Genomic DNA, 22,491 nt, shown 5'->3' with positions numbered 1-22,491 from the left:
TCTAGGCATTTCATGTAGATTTCAAAATAGTCGGATTGGTATAGGCAATAGGGTAGTAGCTCAGTCTTGCAGATTGATAGGACAGGGATTTTGTTGTTGTTGACATTTTGCTTATATATATCCAATCCCTTCTGATCAAAACAAGTTTCTACTTGGGGTAGGCGCTTTTTAGATAGGTAAGTTAGTCTAGTGGCTAGCTATCTAAACCAACCGGGGTGGGACAAGAAGCAGTGCAGCTTAGAAAGGTTGTGTTTCAGAGGACTCATGGCTCTCGACCTTCGCCTCTCCCGAGTTCGTAGGGGAGTTGTAGCGATGGGACAAGACTAACTACCAATTAGATATCACTAAAATGACATTTTTCTCTCCGCTACATGGCAAAATGAGTAGAATTGCATGAAATTTGTTATAAAATTGCTAAATCATCTCTCCGCCCCCATGGCAAAATGTGTGGGGGGGGAAATTTTATAGACCAACCCCATCAAAGTTGCTCATCCCTGGTCTAGGGGGTAGTGTCCAGAGGGGTAGGGTCTAGAGGGGCACTGGGGGTAAGGCCTAGGAGTTGTTTCGGTACAGGGCCTTACACTGCTGGAGGTCTGGTAGATGATTTGTCCTGGTGGGCCGGGTGGGCCTGGTGGTCCAGGCTGTCCATTTCCATCGCGACCAGATTCGCCCTAAAAACCAGACCCAAGATAACATCAGCCTTAGGGACAAAGACATGCTGGTGATGAGCATAGAAAAACATGGGAGTGGGTGGAAGTGGCCTCTAATAACTGACAGAGGGTCAGATATTTTCTCATCCCTCTGATGGTTAATTGATAAACACATTGATTTCCTGGTAGGTTGTTACAGTTTTTGAACACAATATCAGTGTTAAATGGTCAAGCTCTAGGCATGTAATTGACCTATTATTATGTCTCCTGAATTACATTTGAATTCTATGAACATTTGAAAATACTCACCCTTTCTCCTCTGTCCCCGCTGTCACCCTTTTGTCCCTGGAAATTTAAAAGGTAACCCGAGAAAAAAAGCATACATTTGTGAGAGAAAGTCCAATATTTAGAAAAAAATCCATAAAATAAACTGAGCTAAAAAAGAAATGTCCTCTCACTGTCAACTGCGTTTATTTTCAGCAAACTTAACATGTGTAAATATTTGTGTGAACATAACAAGATTCAACAACAGACAAACTGTACAAGTTCCACAGACATATGACGAATAGAAATGGAATAATGTGTCCCTGAACAAATGGGGGGTCAAAAGTAACAGTCAGTATCTGGTGTGGCCACCAGCTGCATTAACTACTGCAGTGCATCTCCTCATCATGGACTGCACCAGATTTGCCAGTTCTTGCTGTGAGATGTTACCCCACTCTTCTGCAAGTTCCTCACCATCCGATCCAACAGGTCCCAGATGTGCTCAATGGGATTGAGATCCGGACTCTTCGCTGGCCATGGCAGAACACTGACATTCCTGTCTTGCAGGAAATCATGCACAGAACGAGCAGTATGGCTGCTGGCATTGTCATGCTGGAAGGTCATGTCAGGATGAGCCTGCAGAAAGGGTACCACATGAGGGAGGATGTCTTCCCTGTAACACACAGCGTTGAGGTTGCCTGCAATGACAACAAGCTCAGTCCGATGATGCTGTGACACACTGCCCCAGACCATGACGGACCCTCCACCTCGATCCCGCTCTATAGTACAGGCCTCAGTGTAATGTGCATTCCTTCGAAGAAGGAAATCCGACCATCACCCCTGGTGAGACAAAACCGCGACTCGTCAGTGAAGAGCACTTTTTGCCAGTCCTCTCTGGTCCAGCGACGGTGGGTTTGTGCCCATAGGCAACGTTTTTGCGGGTGATGTCTGGTGAGGACCTGCCTTACAACAGGCCTACAAGCCCTCAGTCCAGCCTCTCTCAGCCTATTGCAGACAGTCTGAATACTGACGGAGGGATTGTGCATTCCTGGTGTCACTCGGGCAGTTGTTGTTGCCATCCTGTACCTGTCCCGCAGGTGTGATGTTCAGATGTCCCGATCCTGTGCAGGTGTTATTACACGTGGTCTGCCACTGCGAGGACGATCAGCTGCCCATCCTGTCTCCCTGTAGTGCTGTCTTAGGCGTCTCACAGTATGGACATTGCAATGTATTGCCCTGGCCACATCTGCAGTCCTCATGGCTCCTTGCAGCATGCCTAATGCACGTTCACGCTGATGAGCAGGGACCCTGGGCATCCTTCTTTTGGTGTTTTTCAGAGAACACAGAAAGGCCTCTTTAGTGTCCTAAGTTTTCATAACTGTGACTTAATTGCCTACCGACTGTAAGCTGTTCCACAGGTGAATGTTCATTAATTGTTTATGGTTCATTGAACAAGCATGGGGAACAGTGTTAAAACCCTTTACAATGAAGATCTGTGAAGTTATTTGGATTTTTACAAATTATCTTTGAAAGACAGGGTCCTGAAAAAGGGACCTTTATTATTATTATTTTTTTTGCTGAAATTTCCCCCACTTTTAATTTAAAAAGAAAATTGCTGTCAAGAACAGATTGAACAGATTAAATCTAGACAGGCTTTCAATTTCAGGCCAGCTGCACTACACACCAGCATGTAATCAACTAATCATGGCCTTCAGTCTGGAGCAGATGTGTTCGTGTTGGGCTGGCACAAAACCCTGCACACCCAGAAGATTGCCAAAACCTGAGTTGCTGTTAACTACACAAGTTAGAACCCTTATGTAGATATTGTGAGGTGAGAGTGTGGAATAAGGTTCTAACATACATTAGGACCAGGGAAACCGTCCAACCCTGGTCGGCCATCGCTTCCCTGTGGTCCTTCACTTCCCTTCTCACCAGGAATACCAGGGAAACCAGACCTGCCCTAAAAATACAAGCCCTAAGTTAAATTGAAACTGATCACAAAAGAAGAATTCATGATACAATATTGAGATGGCTTGCAATGTGTTATGTCAAAACAATATTTATTTCTTGATAAAATCATATGAAATTCAACCAAAGAAAAGCTCTTACTGGTAGGCCAGGGATGCCAGGAGGACCCTGAAAGTGAACAGAAAGACATCAGAATCAGTAAGAAAATCTATGAAAATGGCCAAATTCCTACAATGGATCAAAAAATGAAAGCCTACTGCGGAGGACACCCACCTGTTGCCCCACTGGCCCTCTGGCTCCAGGAACCCCATTGGCCACTCCCACGCCAGAGCCTTCCATGTCATCCTTTACACACACCGAGATAGAGAGAGAGAAAGACTAAGTCTCTAAGGGCCGAATCCTAACTTTAGATTCGCACTGACATTGACATCAACCCACAATAACACTAAAGTCAGAGTTATGTGTGCGAATCTCATTCCTTCGTCCCTAATACAACCAGGATAACGGGCATTTCCATAACCACTCATGACACCCCAATTAATGTTCAAATAGCCTACTAAGGTTACCCAAAAACATTGTTGTACTCAAACTAATCAATAAAATGTAACTGAATGTTAATGCAGAATTAGTTTACAACAGGGCACCGTTTACAGATATTTTCACAAGCGAAACTGCCGATACTATAAAACTACTATGAAACACAGCATTAGTAATCATGCATTGTTAAGACCATTGAGATGGGTAAACCCGTCCCTGGTGGATACTCACAAAACCAACACGATAGCTTGGTCCAGGGGGTCCTGGTGGCCCGGGTTGTCCCAGTGGTCCCATTGGTCCAGGGAGGCCAGCCAATCCACCCTGTCCTGGTTGACCGGGAATGCCATTCAATCCCTGTGCACCCTGTGGAATGTCAAGATTCAAAAATAATAATTATCATATTGATGAGATATTGTTCCACTCATTGGCGTTAGTGCTGCACCTGAGCAGGCATCCATTGTCAGCAATATGCAAATAATAAGATCCAATCCACACACTACCAGTTGGACACACTTCACACAGGTATTAATCACATTGTAGGGCAACGTAAGCAACATTATGAGAAACTGACCAACTGCAGATATGGGACAGTTGAAATATAGTCCCCTAGCCTGAAACATACCTTAAAGTTCATACACATATGCCAAATGGATTGCCAACTCTGGTCCTGGAGAGCTACTAGGTGTGAAGGCATTTGATCCAACCCAGCACTAACCAGTAACTCTCCGGGGGACTGGGAGCAGGAGACGTGCCCTAATGAACACGACCCACGCCACAGAAAACAATATAAAAGGTTTTGCAAGAGAAGTCAAAATAGCCCCTCCCTGTTTCAGTCTGTTTTGGTTCTTAATGAACACAACCTTGCCCTAGAGAGACACAAAAAGTCCACTCTGCCATGCTGGTGACCTGGCACCTCCTGTAGATTGGCAGGTGTATGAGAGGACGATGACATAAGAGAACAGGTTGGAGAGATAGCTAGGAAGGTACAAGTAGAAGCTTTGCATGAGAAAGAGAGGCAAGATTGAGCCCTTGCAGAGTACTGTACATAAACCTCGAACCTTTCAATAGGCCATTAAGTTTATTTACAAATCTGACTTCTGTGTTTTCCAATCTGACCTCTGTGTTTTCAATAGCGTATTTGATTGAATAAAGTAAAGTAAAAGGCTCGGTGCCCACCTTCGCTCCGACTGCTCCTGGAAGACCGAGTTCACCTGGATCACCCTGTAGATTAGGAACATAGAGTTGATAAACTGGTCCCATTCAATTCCCATAGGTATTGCTCTTCATAAAACAATCAATGATGCCATTCGGTAATGACACAAGAGGCCACGAAGAGATGTAAAGAACTAGATCATTAGAATCACTCTGGTTTTTTTCAGTCTCACCTTCTCTCCCCTGGCCCCTGCAGCTCCTGGGCGACCATCAGCACCAGGCAGGCCGTGTAAACCCTAAAAAGCGCAGGTTTACGACTTAATGTCATGCTAATTAACTTAATCATCACAATAATCATAATCATTACACTTTGCGCACTGTATCAGCAGTGTAGTTGGTCAAATGACTTTTGGTTATACTTAAGTAAAAAATACAGGCATTTCACTGCAGAGGTCACCATCCTTCTTACATTATGATAAAGCACAGTACATCCATTCTAAATAATTACAGATAAAAACACAGTCAAATGCTTATGACTATTATGGTTGCATTGTGGTATGTTAGATGAAAGGCAAAAGAATGGAGAGAAGGGTGCAGTTCCTGAGGACCTACCGGTTGACCAGGAGCACCATCCTGTCCTGGGGGACCTTTGGGGCCAAATAGCCCAGAGACCCCTGTCCCAACAACAGAGGTACCTGGGGCCCCGGGGAGGCCAGGAGGGCCAGGCAAACCAGGCAGTCCCTACCGCCCCCAGAAAATACATCATGATTATTGTGCACATAATTTTAGCCCATTCAACCCCCCCCCCCCCCAAACAACTTTTCCCGCAGTTTTTTGCTGCAAAAGAGAATGTCCAATTCTCAGTCAACCTTGTAAAATAAAGGTAAATAAATGAATACATTTTTGTTTGAGTAAACTGCTCACAAATGTCAACAAACCCTAGTACGTACTCTAGTAATCCTAGTAAGGACAACATATCTTAAAAGAAACATACTGTAACAAATCATAGCTTGCGATGAAATACAGCAAGGAATGCTTTCTGCTCGACATTGGTTGAGTAAATTAATGCCTTGCCAAATTGCTACTTCCTTCAAATTAATTTCACAGCTTAAGTCGCCTTCCACTTTGAGGTAGGACGCTGTACGTTCGAGTTGGATATTTGGTCAGAGGAATACATAAAACATAAATCTGTACTGGGTTTGCGGTTGTTTATACACGTGTAGTGGAGCACTAACACCGCTTCGGGGTGAAGTTTCCCCTAGGTGCAGATCTAGAATCAGCTTCCCTCCTCCATATCCAAATTGTAACCATTAGAGGGGGGGGGGAATGCAAAACTGACCCAAGATCAGTGTCTGTCTAAGGGCATCACCTAACAACTGCGGATGAACCAGTGTGAGAGAAGTGGACTTACCCGAAGTGTCTCCAAGTCAGGGAACCCAGAGCCCTCCATGTCTGCAAAGGTCTAAAACAAAGAAGGTGAACTAGCTCAGACACATACTAGAAGTCATCATGCTCCATGGTGTTTACCTTGCAATTACATACAGGTCATATGTATCTACCGTAGCTCTGCTGACACCTTCTCCCCCCCATTTGAAATAATTTAGCTAAAATATGTTTTGCCGATCACAACAGAACATTTTGGGATCAACAACCCTGTTGTGGTGGTTGCTTCAGGGTCCTTTGCTATCTGCAAATTGTTTGTAGAAAATAGAAAACTAGGACTTTCGATAAAAATTACTGGGGTCAATGTAGACTCACCGGCCGGTCGTGTCTGGTTGGCGCTGGTTGTCCGGGGGGCCCTGGAGGTCCCCTGGGGCCTGGCTGGCCCTCACCACGGTCACCCTGTGGGGCAGACACACATGATCTGTTTGTGTTGTCTTGCCAACTCCTATGTTAAGTGTCATGCCAAACAACCATAACAGTTGGTTATACAGAACAAACAGATCTGGGACCAAGCCACACGATAACAGCTTCTCAATACAACAATGCCATGACAGAATATAGTACCTTCTCTCCTTTGAACCCGGGGTCTCCTGGGATTCCAGGGAAGCCTGGCGGTCCAACAGGGCCCTGGGTAAGAGACAGAGCAGACTAGCAACTTGAGCCATGCAAATACTTGACCTTTAGACAAACCATCCTCACTGCACCACTAGTTATCCATTAAATGGTAGCTTTCAAAGTACATTAATTTGTCAACCTACTTGAGATCCATCTTCACCTGGATCACCCTGTGAAGAAGAGTAAAATAAAACAAAATTAAAATGGATACTGATCAAAAAGGAAAAGATTTAAAACCTGAAGACACGACGGGCCAATTGCATCCACTGTTTGTCACTGTTATCTCCAGGCGATCTCTTCTTAACCCTTTCAACTCCATAGCCATATAAGAACACCTATAATTGCATTGCTAAATAGTAGGCAATTTGGGTATGCCAAAATATAAACATTTATAATACGTGACATTTCTATATTTGAGTATTTTTGTAATTATTTATTTGAGTAACTTTTTTTATTCTATTTTATTTACCAGGGGGTGCAACCTTAGTTCCTGCAGTTTTGTGTTTTGAATGAAGTATTGTACATCGTTACCTTTTTAAAACCATCCTTTACAGAATACAATTTTGTAGGCTATCCATAATAGTAGTTCATGAGTGCACAGAAAGTTTGGGAAAGTCCCTGCTCATCTTAATTTTGTCAGTGACCAAACCCCCCAAAAATACATGCATTGCACAAATACAGGCCAATCAAATCAAGCTGTGCATACAAACTGAACGATGATGGTCGGAAGATTTTCAAAAATAACTTAATTTAGTTCAAGATGTATTATGAAAGAAAGGAAATTAAAGCGATGCGTGTGAAAACAATGGTGACGGAGGAAACTGTGACCAGTTCTCCTTCAAGCACAGGAAAGGTAATGCAAGCTTTGCTTATCCCGGATGTTGGAGGTGGCAGCCTACAGAAACTCTGCCTCGAGCGTGAGGAAACATTCAGTGGTGTAAAAAGTACCCAAAAGTAAAGATACCTTAATAGAAAATGACTCAAGTAAAAGTGAAAGTCACCCAATAAAATTCACTTGAGTAAAAGACTAAAAGTACTTGGTTTTAAATATACTTAAGTATAAAACATAAATGTAATTGCTAAAATATACTTAAGTATCAAAAGTACAAAAACAAGTATAAATCATTTCAAATTGCTTATATTAAGCAAACCACACAGCATGAATTAAAAAAGGTTTTATTTTTTATTTATGAATAGCCAGGGGCACGCTCCAAGACTTACACATCATTTAGAAACTAAGCATGTGTTTAGTGATTCTGCCAGATTAGAAGCAGTAGGGATGACCAGGGATGTTCTCTTGATTTTCCTGGCCTGCTAAGCATTCAAAATGCAATGAGTACTTTTGGGTGTCAGGGGAAATAAATAGTAAAAAATACACTTTTATTTAGGAATGTTGTGAAGTAAACATAGTAAAAAATATCAATAGTAAAGTACAGATATCCCCAAAAAACGACTTAAATAGTACTTTACACCACTGGAAACAGGTAAGAGGTAAGATAACTAGCTAGCTATGAATGATGGAACATTTCACTATGGATGGCTTCAAGAGCTATTATAGCTAGCTATCTAATAGTCCAACTCACATGTTAGCATTTGCATAGTTGTATAGCATGCTAATATTAGCAAGCTATCCTTGCAGCTAAGTTAGCTAGTTGGCTACATGGCTAACCACCACCTGATCATGATAGCCATTATGGCTAGTCCGTCTATGTGTGGTGGTGGCTAGCAAGCCATGCAAGTAACCAAGGTTAGCTAACAACATTAGGCTAACTTCAGCAAGTAAGTGAACTAGCTAGCTAATATTAGCTTACTTGGTCATGACATACAGTATTTAGAGACCTATAATTTTTTGCTATGTACTTTATCTGTGAACTTTGTCAGAGACTCAGTGGCCGGGTCCGAATACCCATACTTGTGTCCTAAATAGTAGGCTGTTTGAGTATACGAAAAAAATTGACATTTCGATAGAATGCAACATTTAGAAAATGTAGTATACTTTAAATGCCGGATGTCGCACTCATTTCGGCTTTGACAACAGCTGATTAATTAGGTAAGGGGAAGTGCTACTGAAATTAATGAATAGCGGCAAAAGACGCAATCATGCATGACCACATTCTCAGTATGCGAAAATAGAATGTTTAATGGTAGAGTATGTGACCTTTCGGGAAACAGAGTATGGTTTAAATGCCAGGATGTTATACTCACTTCAGCTCTTCATCTAGTAGAATAGAATGCATGCTTTTTCCACAATGCATTGAAAGAGCTGGGCTGTGATAGGCCCTAATTCTCTAATTCTCTAATTAGGAAGATGCCGAAGCTTCTGAGGTGGTGTTCAAATTTAGGCTAAGTAGTCTTGTTCTCCTTAAAATAAACACAAGTGTCTTTGATAACAGAAGTCTGTTTTTCTTATTTTTTAAATTTAAATTATTTTTTCTCACTGAAAAGTCTATTGTTCTCTTATCCTTCAAAGCTTTTAAACGACACTGAACAAAAAGATAAACGCAACATGCAAGAATTTCAAAGATTTTACTGAGTCACATTTCATATAAAGAAATCAATCAATTGTAATTAATTAATTAGGCTCTCCCCCCTCCCCTCCGGCAAGAGACCACAATCAACAGCCTGATCAACTTTATGCGAAGGAGATGTGTCGTGCTGCATGAGGCAAATGCTGCTCAACCAGAAACTGACTGATCCACACCCTTACTTTTTTTTTTTTAAGGTACACCACATGGCAAATAGTTTGTGGACACCTGGTCCATGAACATCTCATTCCAAAGTCTTGACCATTAATATGGGTTGGTCCCCCATTTTCTGATAAACCAGCCTCCACTCTTCTGGGAAGGCTTTCCAATATATGTTATAAGATTGCTGCTGGGATTCAGCCAAAAGAGCATTAGTGAAGTCGGGCACTGATGTTGGGCGATTAGGCCTGGTTTGCAGTCGGCATTCCAATTCATCCCAATGGTGTTCAATGGGGTTGAGGTCAGGGCTCTGTGCAGGCCAGTCAAGTTCTTCCACACTGATCGACAAACCATTTCTTTATGGACCTCGCTTTGTGCACAGGGGCATTGTCATGCTGAAACAGGAAAGGGTCTTCCCCAAATTGTTGCCACAAAGTTGGAAGCACAGAATCTTCTAGAATGTCATTGTATGCTGGAGCGCTAAGATTTCCCTCCACTGGAACTAAGAAGCCGAGCCCGAACCATGAAAAACAGCCACAGACCATTATTCCTATTCCAAACTTTACAGTTGGCACTATGAATTCGGGCAGGTAGCGTTCTCCTGGCATCCGCCAAACCCAGTTCCATTCATCGGACTGCCAGATGGTGAAGCGTGATTCATCACTACAGAGAACGCGTTTTCACTGCTCCAGAGTCCAATGGCGGCGAACTGTACACCACTACAGCCGATGCTTGGCATTGCGCATGGTGATCTTTGGCTTGCGTGCGGCTGCTCGGCCATGGAAACCCATTTCATGAAGCTCCCGACAAACAGTTTGTGTGCTGACGTTGCTTCCAGAGGCAGTTTGGAACTCGGTAGTGAGTGTTGCATCTGAGGACAGATGCGCGCTACGCACTTCTGCGGTCCCATTCTGTGAGCTTGTGTGGCCTACCACATCGCGGCTGAGCCATAGTTGCTCCTAGAGGTTTCCAATTCACAATAACAGCACTTGCAGTTGTCGGGGGGGTGGCTCTAGCATGGCAGAAATTTGTCGAACTGACTTGTTGAAAAGGAGGCATCCTATAACAAAGACCAAGATGGCGTAGCAGCAGGATGTGTATATTTGTCTTTGTCTTATCCTGTGTCTTATCCCGTGTAAATAGCCGGTCTTTTTCGTACATATCTTAATCTCACTTTCTATCAACTAAATATACTTTCCTGCAACCCGCCTCACCCAATGTGGTACGGATCTGCTATTTTTATTCCTTATAACTGGAACTTCCATCAGGAGCTAGCCAGCTAACTAGGTACTAGTCTCTCGTTCACCAGCAAGCTTTAGCTAAGACAACACCTGACAGTCTGCACAGCTCAATATCAACCCAGAGCATATCTGACTGCTTCTTTCTACCATATCACTGGATTCCTGCCGCTCTGGATCATTACACCGGATCATCGCAGCTGTTAGCTGCAAACGAGTGTCTACTGTTAAAAACACCTGTCCCGAAACAAGCACCAGCTAGCCTTGAGCTAGCCTCAAGCTAGGCCCATATACCAGCTAATTCGAGGGCGACAATACCTCCTTTGCCAATTGGCCTTGGCCCTTTATTGTCGACACAGAGCCCCGCTGATCCATCACGACTGGACTGCCGACGTGATTGCCCGATGTGGTCTACTAGCCCCGGCCCGTTAGCTTTTCTGAACGCTGTGTCCCCTGCTCGCCTAGCGTAGTAGTGACTACCGAACGGCACCCGGAATCACCTATTGCTGCTCTTTTGACCCTATGATCACTCGGCTACACAGCTGATGCCCCCTGGACTGTTTCAATAACACGGTACCTCATTTTGTTTACCTGTTGGCCCCAGCCTCAAACTCAGGTTCTGTATGTACCCAACTGACCTGTTCTGTCCATTTATCACCATTTACCCGTTGTTGTCTTAGCTCTCCTGATCAACACCTGTGATTGCTTTATGTCTCTCTCTAATGTCAATATGCCTTGTCTACTGCTGTCTTGGCTAGATCTTATTGTTTTATTTCACTGTAGAACCCTCAGTCCCACTCAAAATTACTTAGTTAGCTCTTTTGTCCCACCCCACACACGTGCAGACCTCACCTGGCTTAACTGGTGCCTCCAGAGACCAAACCTCTCTCATCATCACGCAAGGTTCACCTCCACTGTACTCATATCCTACCATATCCTTGTCTGTACATTATGCCTTGAATCTATTCTACCACACCCAGAAATCTGCTCCTTTTATTCTCTATCCCCAACGCACTAGACAACCAGTTCTTATAGCCTTTAGCCGTACCCTTATCCTACTCCTCCTCTGTTCCTCTGGTGATGTAGAGGTTAACCCAGGCCCTGTAGCCCACAGTTCCACTCCTATTCCCCAGGCGTTATCATTTGTTGACTCCTGTAACTGTAAAAGTTTGGTTTCATACATGTTATCAGAAGCCTCCTCCCTAAGTTTGTTTTATTCACTGCTTTAGCACATTCCACCAACCCTAATGTCCTAGCAGTGGCTGAATCCTGGCTTAGGAAGGCATTTCCATCCCCACGATAGAACTGCCAAAGGGGGTGGAGTTGCAATCTGCTATCCAGGTCCCAAACAGTTCAAGCTTCTACTTTTAAAAATCCACCTTTCCAGAAATAAGTCTCTCACTGTTGCTGCTTGTTATAGACCCCCCTCAGCCCCCAGCTTTGCCCTGGACACCATATGTGAATTAATTGCCCCTCCCCATTTAGTTTGTACTGTTAGGTGGCCTAAACTGGGATATGCTTAACACCCAGGACATCCTACAATCTAAGATAGTTGCCCTCAATCTCACACAAATTATCAAGGAACCTACCCTACAACACTAAATCCGTAAACACGGGCACCCTCATAGATATCATCCTGACTAAGCTGCACTCTAAAAACACCTCTGCTGTCTTCAACCAGGATGTCAATGGTCACTGCCTCAATGCCTGCATCCGTAATGGGTACGGGGTCAAACGACCACCCCTCATCACTGTCAAACACTCCCTAAAATACGTCAGCCAGCAGACAATCTGGACCCTCTTTTTCAAAAATTATCTGCCGCAATTGTTGCAACCCCTATCACTAGCCTGTTCAACCTCTTTTGTATCGTCTGAGATCCCTAAAGATTGTAAATTTTCCGCGGTCATCCCCCTCTTCAAAGGGGGAAACACTCTAGACCCAAACTGTTACAGACCTATATCTTTCCTACCCTGCATTTCTAAAGTCTTTGAAAGCCAAGTTAACAAACAGATCACAGACCATTTCAAATCCCACCATACCTTCTCCGATATACAATGTGTCCTGTACTCCCTGTTCACCCACGACTGCGTGGCCATGCACGCCTCCAACTCAATCATCAAGTTTGCGGACGACACAACAGTGGTAGGCTTGATTACCAACAACGACGAGACGGCCTACAGGGAGGAGGTGAGGGCCCTCGGAGTGTGGTGTCAGGAAAATAACCTCACACTCAACGTCAACAAAACTAAGGAGATGATTGTGGACTTCAGGAAACAGCAGAGGGAACACCCCCCTATCCACATCGATGGATCAGCAGTGGAGAGGGTAGCAAGTTTTAAGTTCCTCGGCATACACATCACAGACAAACTGAATTGGTCCACTCACACTGACAGCGTCGTGAAGAAGGCGCAGCAGCGCCTCTTCAACCTCAGGAGGCTGAAGAAATTCGGCTTGTCATCAAAAGCACTCACAAACTTCTACAGATGCACAATCGAGAGCATCCTGGCGGGCTGTATCACCGCCTGGTACGGCAACTGCTCCGCCCTCAACCGTAAGGCTCTCCAGAGGGTAGTGAGGTCTGCACAACGCATCACCGGGGGCAAACTACCTGCCCTCCAGGACACCTACACCACCCGATGTTACAGGAAGGCCATAAAGATCATCAAGGACATCAACCACCCAAACCACTGCCTGTTCACCCCGCTATCATCCAGAAGGCGAGGTCAGTACAGGTGCATCAAAGCTGGGACCGAGAGACTGAAAAACAGCTTCTATCTCAAGGCCATCAGACTGTTAAACAGCAATCACTAACATTGAGTGGCTGCTGCCAACACACTGTCATTGACACTGACCCAACTCCAGCTACTTTAATAATGGGAATTGATGGGAAATGATGTAAATATATCACTAGCCACTTTAAACAATGCTACCTTATATAATGTTACTTACCCTACACTATTCATCTCATATGCATATGTATATACTGCACTCTAGATCATCGACTGCATTCTTATGTCACTAGCCACTTTAACTATGCCACTTTGTTTACTTTGTCTACATACTCATCTCATATGTATATACTGTACTCGATACCATCTACTGTATGCTGCTCTGTACCATCACTCATTCATATATCCTTATGTACATATTCCTTATCCCCTTACACTGTGTATAAGACAGTAGTTTTGGAATTGTTAGTTAGATTACTTGTTGGTTATCACTGCATTGTCGGAACTAGAAGCACAAGCATTTCGCTACACTCGCATTAACATCTGCTAACCATGTGTATGTGACAAATACAATTTGATTTGATTTGATTTGATTTGAATGTGGTTTCCGAGTTGGTCATGGGTGCACGTCAGCCAAGCTCAAGGTCCTAAACAATATCATAACCATCGATAAAACACAATACTGTGCAGTCGTCTTCATCGACCTGGCCAAGGCTTTCGACTCTGTCAATCACCACATTCTTATTGGCAGACTCAACAGCCTTGGTTTCTCAAATGACTGCCTCGCCTGGTTCACCAACTACTTCTCAGACAGAGTTCAGTGTGTCAAATCGGAGGGCCTGTTGGCCGGACCTCTGGCAGTCTCTATGTGTGTGCCACAGGGTTCAATTCCCGGGCCGACTCTTTTCTCTGTATACATCAATGATGTCGCTCTTGCTGCTGGTGATTTTCTGAGCCACCTCTACGCAGACGACACCATTCTGTATACTTCTGGCCCTTCTTTGGACACTGTGTAAACTAACCTCCAAACGAGCTTCAATGCCATACAACACTCCTTCCATGGCCTCCAACTGCTCTTACATGCAAGTAAAACTAAATGCATGCTCCTCAACCGATCGCTGCCTGCACCCGCCCGCACGTCTAGCGTCACTACTCTGGACAGTTCTGACTTAGAATATGTGGACAACGACAAATACCTAGGTGTCTGGTTAGACTGTAAACTGACTTTCCAGACTCACATTAAACATCTCCAATCCAAAATTAAATCTAGAATCGGCTTCCTATTTCGCAGCAAAGCCTCCTTCTCTCATGCTGCCAAACATGCCCTAGTAAAACTGATCTTACCTGACTTTGGCGATGTAATTTACAAAATAGCCTCCAACACTCTACACAGCAAATTGAATATAGTCTATCACAGTGCCATCCGTTTTGTCACCAAAGGCCCATATACTACCCACCACTGCGACCTGTATGCTCTCATTGGCTGGTCCTCGCTTCATATTCGTCGCCAAACCCACTGGCACCAGGTCATCTATAAGTCTTTGCTAGGTAAAGCCCCGCCTTATCTCAGCTCATTGGTCACCATAGCAGCACCCACCCGTAGCACGCGCTCCTGCAGGTATATTTCACTGGTCATCCCCAAAGTCAACTCCTCCTTTGGCCACCTTCACTTCAAGTTCTCTGCTGCCAATGGAACAAATTGCAAAAATCACTGAAGCTGGAGTCATATATCTCCCTCACTAACTTTAAGCATCAGCTGTCAGAGCAACTTACCGATCATTTTACCTGTACACAGTCCATCTGTAAATAGCCCACCCAACTACCTCATCCCCATATTGTTATTTATTTATTTTGCTCCTTTGCACCCCAGTATCTCTACTTGCACATTCATCTTTGGCACATCTATCACTCCAGTGTTTAATTGCTAAATTGTAATTATTTTGCCACTATGGCCGATTTATTGCCTTTACCTCCCTAATCTTACTACATTTGCACACACTGTATATAGATTTTTCTATTGTGTTATTGACTGTACGTTTGTTTATCCCGTGTGTAACTCTGATGTTTGTGTCGCACTGCTTTGCTTTATCTTGGCCAGGTCGCAGTTGTAAATGAGAACTTGTTCTCAACTGGCCTACATGGTTAAATAAAGGTGAAAAATGTATTACTATTATTTTTTTTATGATGGTGCTAGTGTAGTGTATCTGTGACCAACAGATGCATATCTGTATTCCCAGTCATGTGAAATCCATAGATTAGGACCTAATGCATTTATGTCAATGGATTCATTTCCTTGCATGAACTGTAACTCAGTAAAATTGTTCCATGTTGCATTTATATTTTTGTTCAGTGTATATATATATTTTTGTGGATCCCCCTCCAATGTTTAAGAATATGGATAGCAACAACAGCATAAACACACTTTTAGTTACATGGATATACATTTTTGCCAACACATGGCTAACATTTGTTTAACTAGCGAAACAGCTGCTATAAACTGATGTGGGTAGGTAAAAAAAAATACCAAATCTATAAAAATATTGAGTAATTCTCCTTGCCATTATCATTCACCTGATGATAAAACAAGAGGAGACTTTTTTGGGGCAAAATATGAGGGTTGACCCCTGCTCTACTGGTATGGAGGTGGATGGGAACGGAAGCCAACTCACAGGCTCTCCGTCAGCTCCTGCGGGTCCCTCAGGGCCGGAGGCACCAGGAGGCCCAGCTGGTCCTCTTGGACCCGCCACCGTCTGAACCACGGAGCCGTCGCCACGTGATACCACCTCTGCTGCTGGCCCTGGGAGGCCGGGTGGTCCGGGGGGACCAGCGGGGCCGGGGTCACCCTTCGAGCCGGGGTAGCCAAAGCCTGCTTTTCCCTACGTAGACAACAGGACAATCAAAAAGTTATACATCTATGTTGTTTCCAAAGAATACCGTATTGGTATGGAGACAGAAAACCATTATGTTAGCTTCAGGAACAACTTTAAGATAAAACTGCATGTGTTGTACATAGCATTATGTGTATTATAATTCGTACATCATGCTACACATACAAGATGTTGTGTAAATGTGACTTTCCCAAAAATGTAATTAATTTCAACATACAGTGGGGCAAAAAAGTATTTAGTCAGCCACCAATTGTGCAAGTTCTCCCACTTAAAAAGATGAGGCCTGTAATTTTCATCATAGGTACACTTCAACTAGGTACAAAATGAGAAAAAAAATCCAGAAAATCGCATTGTAGGATTTTTAATGGATATATTTGCAAATTATGGTGGAAGTTAAGTATTTGGGCAATATCAAAAGTTTCTCAATACTTTGTTATATACCCTTTGTTGGCAATGACAGAGGTCAAACGTTTTCACACACCGTTGCTGGTATTTTGGCCCATTCCTCCATGCAGATCTCCTCTAGAGCAGTGATGTTTTGGGGCTGTTGCTGGGCAACACGGACTTTCAACTCCCTCCAAAGACTTTCTATGGGATTGAGATCTGGAGACTGGCTAGGCCACTCCAGGACCTTGTAATGCTTCTTACGAAGCCACTCCTTCGTTGCCCGGGCGGTGTGTTTGGGATCAATGTCATGCTGAAAGACCCAGCCACGTTTCATCTTCAATACCCTTGCTGATGGAAGAAGGTTTTCACTCAAAATCTCACGATACATGGCCCCATTCATTCTTTCCTTTACACGGATCAGTCGTCCTGGTCCCTTTGCAGAAAAACAGCCCGAAGGATGTTGTTTCCACCCCCATTCTTCACGGTAGGTATGGTGTTCTTTGGATGTAACTCAGCATTCTTTGTCCTCCAAACACGACGAGTTGAGTTTTTACCAAAAAGTTATATTTTGGTTTCATCTGACCATATGACATTCTCCCAATCTTCTTCTGGATCATCCAAATGCTCTCTAGCAAACTTCAGACGGGCCTGACATGTACTGGCTTAAGCAGGGGGACACGTCTGGCACTGCAGGATTGGAGTCCCTGGCAGCATAGTGTGTTACTGATGGTAGGCTTTGTTACTTTGATCCCTGCAGGTCATTCACTAGGTTCCCCCGTGTGGTTCTGGGATTTTTGCTCACCGTTCTTGTAATCATTTTGACCCCACAGGGTGAGATCTTGCGTGGAGCCCCAGATCGAGGGAGATTATCAGTGGTCTTGTATGTCTTCAATTTCCTAATAATTGCTCCCACAGTTGATTTCTTCAAACCAAGATGCTTACCTATTGCAGATTCAGTCTTCCCAGCCTGGTGCAGGTATACAATTTTGTTTCTGGTGTCCTTTGACAGCTCTTTGGTCTTTGCCATAGTGGAGTTTGGAGTGTGACTGTTTGAGGTTGTGGACAGGTGTCTTTTATACTGATACCAAGTTTAAACAGGTGTCATTAATACAGGTAACTAGTGGCGGACAGAGGAGCATCTTAATGAAGAAGTTACAGGTCTGTGAGAGCCAGAAATCTTGCTTGTTTGTAGGTGACTAAATACTTATTATTAAAAATCCTACAATGTGATTTTCTGGATTATTTTTCAAATTTTGTCTGTCATAGTTGAAGAGTACCTATGATGAAAATTACAGGCCTTTCTCTCATTTTTAAGTGGGAGAACTTAAACTGACTAAATACTTCTTTGCCCCACTGTATATGATGTGAGAAATAGGCCATTTGCTTCCAAATCAAGCAATGGATGACCGAGTTAAAATTAACTGAACAGAAAGGCTTTGACAATCCCATAACAGTAGTTAATAGAGTCTACACTATATATCTGAGAAATATATTTAAGTACAGGGGGAGGAGAGTGCTTCATTCAGTCACACCATCTGGATCAAAGTGCATTGACTGATTATAAATGAGGCTATTTAAAAAGTTATGGGGGAGACTGATAATAAAATGCTTTTTGGTTACAAGACAATAGACTGGCACATGAACAAGGCATCTGGAGTGCCATTCATTATTATGTGTTTATTTGGAGTTTAAAAGGTAGTGTTGTCCCACATCCAGTAACTTTCACATTCAAGGTACAAAATGTAAAGTCAGAAAGTTTTCATACCCCTTGACTTGTTCCACATTTTGTTGTGTTACAGCCTGAATTCAAAATGGATAAAGTAGATGTTCTTTATGACCCATTTACAAACAATACCCCATAACGACAAAGTGCAAACATGTTTCGGGAATGTTTGCCAATTCACATAAGTATTCACACCCCTGAGTCATTACATGTTAGAATCACCTTTTCAAGTAGATTTAAGTCATAACTATAACTCTGCCACTCAGGAACATTCACTGTATTCTTGGTAAGCAACTCCAGTGTAGATTTGACCTTGTGTTTTAGGTTGTTGTCCTGCTGAAAGGTGAATTCATCTCCAAGTGTCTGGTGGAAAGCAGACTGAACTAGGATTTTGCTTGTGCTTAGCTCCAATCAGTTTCTTTTCTTATCCTGTAAAACTACCCATTCCTTAAAAATGCACTATGCAGAAATGGCTCCGCCATTGGCCTCATGGTGAAATCCTTGAGCGCTTTCCTTCCTCCTCAGCAACTGAGTTAGGAAGGACGCCTTTATCTTTGTAATGACTGGGTGTATTGATTACCCATCCAAAGTGTAATTAATAACTTCACCATGCTTAAAAGGATATTCAATGTCTGCTTTTTTTCTTCTTATTTACCCATCTACCAACAGGTTCCGTTTTTTTGCAAGGCATATGAAAACCTTCCTGGGAATTGTATGTGTGGGGTACAGAGATGAGGTAGTCCTAAAAACACTGTTATTGCATACAGAGTCAATGCTAATTATTATGTGACTCGTTAAGCACATTTTTACTCCTGAAACTTATTTAGGCTTGCCATAACAAAAGGGTTAAATACTTATTGACTCAAGGCATTTCACCGTTTCATTATGGGGTATGGTAGGCCAGTGACAAAAATAAATCACAATTTAATCCATTTTAAATTCAGTCTATAACAACAAAATGTGGAAAAAAATCACGAGGTATGAAAACTTTGATAGATAGATAGACAGAATTCCAATCTCTGTTGAATGCTTGTGCAATATTATGCAATGTTTCGACCTGAACGTCTTCGTCCAGACAATAAATAATAAGCTTGCAGAAGCATTCAACAGTACTTGGAGCACAACGTTACAATAATAGATTATTTGAACATACCTTCATTCCCTTTTCTCCAAGCACTCCCTGTAGGAAAAACAACACCCAAGAGAAAATAACAAGTTAGCATTTGAGTATACCATAGACCTTCCTAATATTGAGTTGCGAGCATCTCCATTGAAGTGGATAGAACAAGTGACATCTGTAAGGGATCATAGCTTTCACCTGGTCAGTCTATGTCATGGAAAGAGCAGGTTTTCTTAATGTTTTGAATACTCAGGTGTATTTGCAAATTGCCATACAATTTTTGTTTGTTTGAAAGCAATGAAACGTATGGATGCAGGCCTGTATGAGTTATTTAAAAAAAACATACTTCCGCACTAGCAACTGTTGTGACATTGAGCATTGATAATATATGCATAAGAAAGAATACATACAGTATATTCTGTATTCACTATCTGGATATTAAACTCCGGGTCTAATACACCTAGAGCATATTAAGCTGTTTGAGCTGCTGTTGGTGTATGAATGGTGCTGTATAAATAGACTTCAATAGTTGAAGAGAAATTTAAATTTAATAGACATTTTGGGCTGTCACCTTGATCACACTACAATGTTTTTAGACCAACCATGGTTGTTTCATGGAATTTTAACTAGTTGATGTACTAACGTTGATATATACACCACTGTTTAAATGTGTTGTCAGGCATTTAGTAGTTTAAGATTGATTATATAAGTCCGCACCTTCTCTCCACGTGCCCCTCCTCGTGTGCCTGACTCAGAACCAGAATCTCCCTTTGAACCAATAGGACCTCTGTCTCCTTTCTCTCCTCTGTCGCCCTTCTCGCCTCTAGATCCACCCTGGTCTGGAAAACAAAAGAAAGAAAGACAGAAAGAAAGAAAGGCAAAAGTTATTACCACCTGAATATAAACCTTCAAAGGGTTTAAATTGTATTAAATGCCTGTGCAGTTTCCTTCCTCTCCGGCAACTGAGTTAGGAAGGACGCCTGTATTTTCTGTAGTGACTGGGTGTATTGATACAACAATTAATAACTTCACCCAGCTCAAAGGGATATTCAATGCCTGTGTTTTTGCTTTACCTATCTACCAATAAGTACAATTGGAAAACCTCCCTGGTCTTTGTGGTTGAATCTGAGATAGTTACAGATAATTGTATGTGTGGAGTACAGAGATGAGGTAGTCGTTTAAAAATCATGTTAAACACTATTATTGCACACAGAGTGAGTCCATGCAACTTATTATGGGACTTAAGCAAATGTTTACTCCTGAATGGATTTAGGCTTGCCATAACAAAGGGGTTAAAAACTTTTCATATTCAATATATTTGTAAAAACTTCTAAAAACAATTACATTTTGACATCATGGGATATTGTGTGTAGGCCAGTGACACAAAATCTAAAATTAATCAATTTTAAATTCAGGCTGTAACCAAACAAAATGAGTCAATGGGTATGGATACTTTCTCTAGGCACTGTACAAGGATACTGTCTCCATCTAGTGGAGAAATTAAGACCTTCAACAAACAGCTTTGCAATATTCAACTTGTCCCTGGGGAGAGCAGGAACAAAGACTTGCCCAGTCTTTCAGTGTAAATCTCCAAGATTAATGCACTACTGGACTGTACAATATATGTCCATTATTCATTAAATTCTTCAAACTCTGTCAAATTGGATGGTGATCATTGCCAGACAACCATTTAAGTCTTCACATAGATTGAAGTCAAAACTGGAACTCGGCAACTCCGGTACATTCACTGTCTTCTTGGTAAACAACAATCTCCCAGTGTCTGTGGAAAGCAGACTGAACGAGGTTTCCTTCAAGGATTTTTTATGTGATTAGCTTCATTATGTTTATTTTTTATCCTCAAAAAATCCTAGGCCTTAACGATTACAAGAGTACCCATAAAATATTACAGCCACCACTATGCATTAAAATATGGAGAGTGGTACTCAGTAATGTGCTGTATTGATTTCCCCCAAACATACAGTCCATTCGGAAAGTGTTCAGACTTCTTGACTTTTTCTATATTTTGTTACATTACCGCCTTATCCTAAAATGGATTAAATAAAACATTTTCCTCATCAATCTTACACACAATACCCCATATTTCCAAAGAAAAAAATGTTTATTTAGAATTTTGTTGCACATATTTAGACCCTTTGCTATGAGACTCAAATTTGAGCTCAGGTGCATCCTGTTTCCACTGATCATCCTTGAGATGTTTCTACATCTGGTCCACCTGTGGTAAATTAAATTGATTGGACATGATTTGAAAAAGGCACACACCTGTCTATATAAAGTCCCACAGTAGACAGTGCATGTCAGAGCAAAAACCTAGCCAATTGTCCGATATAGGATTGTGTCGAGGCACAGATCTAGAGAAGGGTACCAAACAATGTCTGCAGCATTGAAGGCCCCCAAGAACACAGTGGCATCCATCATTATAAATGGCCACCCTGCCAGACTGAGTAATCTGGGGAGAAGGGCCTTGTCAGGTAGGTGACCAAGAACCCGATGGTCACTCTGACAGAGCTCTAGAGTTCATCTGTGGAGTTGGGAGAATCTTCCAGAAGGACAACCATCTCAGCAGCACTCCACCAATCAGGCCTTTGTGGCCTCCTCAGTAAAAGGCACATGATAGAATATTTGGAAGTTGCCAAAAGGCACCTAAAGGACTCTCAGACCATGAGAAACAACATTCTCTGGTCTGATGAAACCAAGATTGAACAGTTTGGCCTAAATGCCAAGCCTTACGTCTAGAGGAAACCTGGCACCATCTCTACGGTGAAGCACGGCAGTGGCAGCATCATGCTGTGGGGATGTTTTTCAGTGGAGACTAGTCAGGATTGAGGGGAAGATTAACAGAGAAAAGTACAGAGAGGTCCTTGAAAACCTGCTTCATAGAGCTCAGTACCTCCGACTGGGACAAAGGTTCACCTTCCAACAAGACAACAACCCTAAGCACACAGCCAAGAGAACGCAAGGGTTGCTTCGGGACAAGTCTCTGAATGTTTGTATTTTCCACTGCTCATTTGTACAACTTTTTTTTACAAATGAAAAGCCTAAACTTCAACCTGATCGAACATCTCTAAATGTTT

General features: G+C 42.6%; 1 protein-coding gene across 3 annotated transcripts in view; it reads right to left on the bottom strand.

The window, feature by feature from the left end:
- The window catches only part of LOC115107604 (collagen alpha-1(XVIII) chain-like), a 186,592-nt gene that overhangs the window by 24,867 nt on the left and 139,234 nt on the right, over window positions 1–22,491 (bottom strand). For all 3 annotated transcript variants that reach the window (XM_029631063.2, XM_029631046.2, XM_029631056.2), the window contains 16 exons: window positions 20,117–20,238; window positions 19,433–19,459; window positions 15,951–16,157; window positions 6,773–6,799; window positions 6,579–6,641; window positions 6,330–6,413; window positions 5,983–6,033; window positions 5,184–5,312; window positions 4,805–4,867; window positions 4,596–4,640; window positions 3,651–3,782; window positions 3,156–3,227; window positions 3,024–3,050; window positions 2,776–2,874; window positions 960–995; window positions 582–671 (listed from right to left, as the gene is read on the bottom strand). In XM_029631063.2, the coding sequence (XP_029486923.2) occupies window positions 582–671; window positions 960–995; window positions 2,776–2,874; window positions 3,024–3,050; window positions 3,156–3,227; window positions 3,651–3,782; window positions 4,596–4,640; window positions 4,805–4,867; window positions 5,184–5,312; window positions 5,983–6,033; window positions 6,330–6,413; window positions 6,579–6,641; window positions 6,773–6,799; window positions 15,951–16,157; window positions 19,433–19,459; window positions 20,117–20,238 (1,274 nt within the window). The remainder of the gene's footprint in view (window positions 1–581; window positions 672–959; window positions 996–2,775; window positions 2,875–3,023; window positions 3,051–3,155; window positions 3,228–3,650; window positions 3,783–4,595; window positions 4,641–4,804; window positions 4,868–5,183; window positions 5,313–5,982; window positions 6,034–6,329; window positions 6,414–6,578; window positions 6,642–6,772; window positions 6,800–15,950; window positions 16,158–19,432; window positions 19,460–20,116; window positions 20,239–22,491) is intronic.

Source organism: Oncorhynchus nerka, linkage group LG3 (assembly GCF_034236695.1).
Source record: "Oncorhynchus nerka isolate Pitt River linkage group LG3, Oner_Uvic_2.0, whole genome shotgun sequence".
Lineage (NCBI taxonomy): Eukaryota > Metazoa > Chordata > Actinopteri > Salmoniformes > Salmonidae > Oncorhynchus > Oncorhynchus nerka.
The sequence above is the reverse complement of the archived record's forward strand: the minus strand, read 5'-3'. Positions and strand labels throughout refer to the sequence as shown.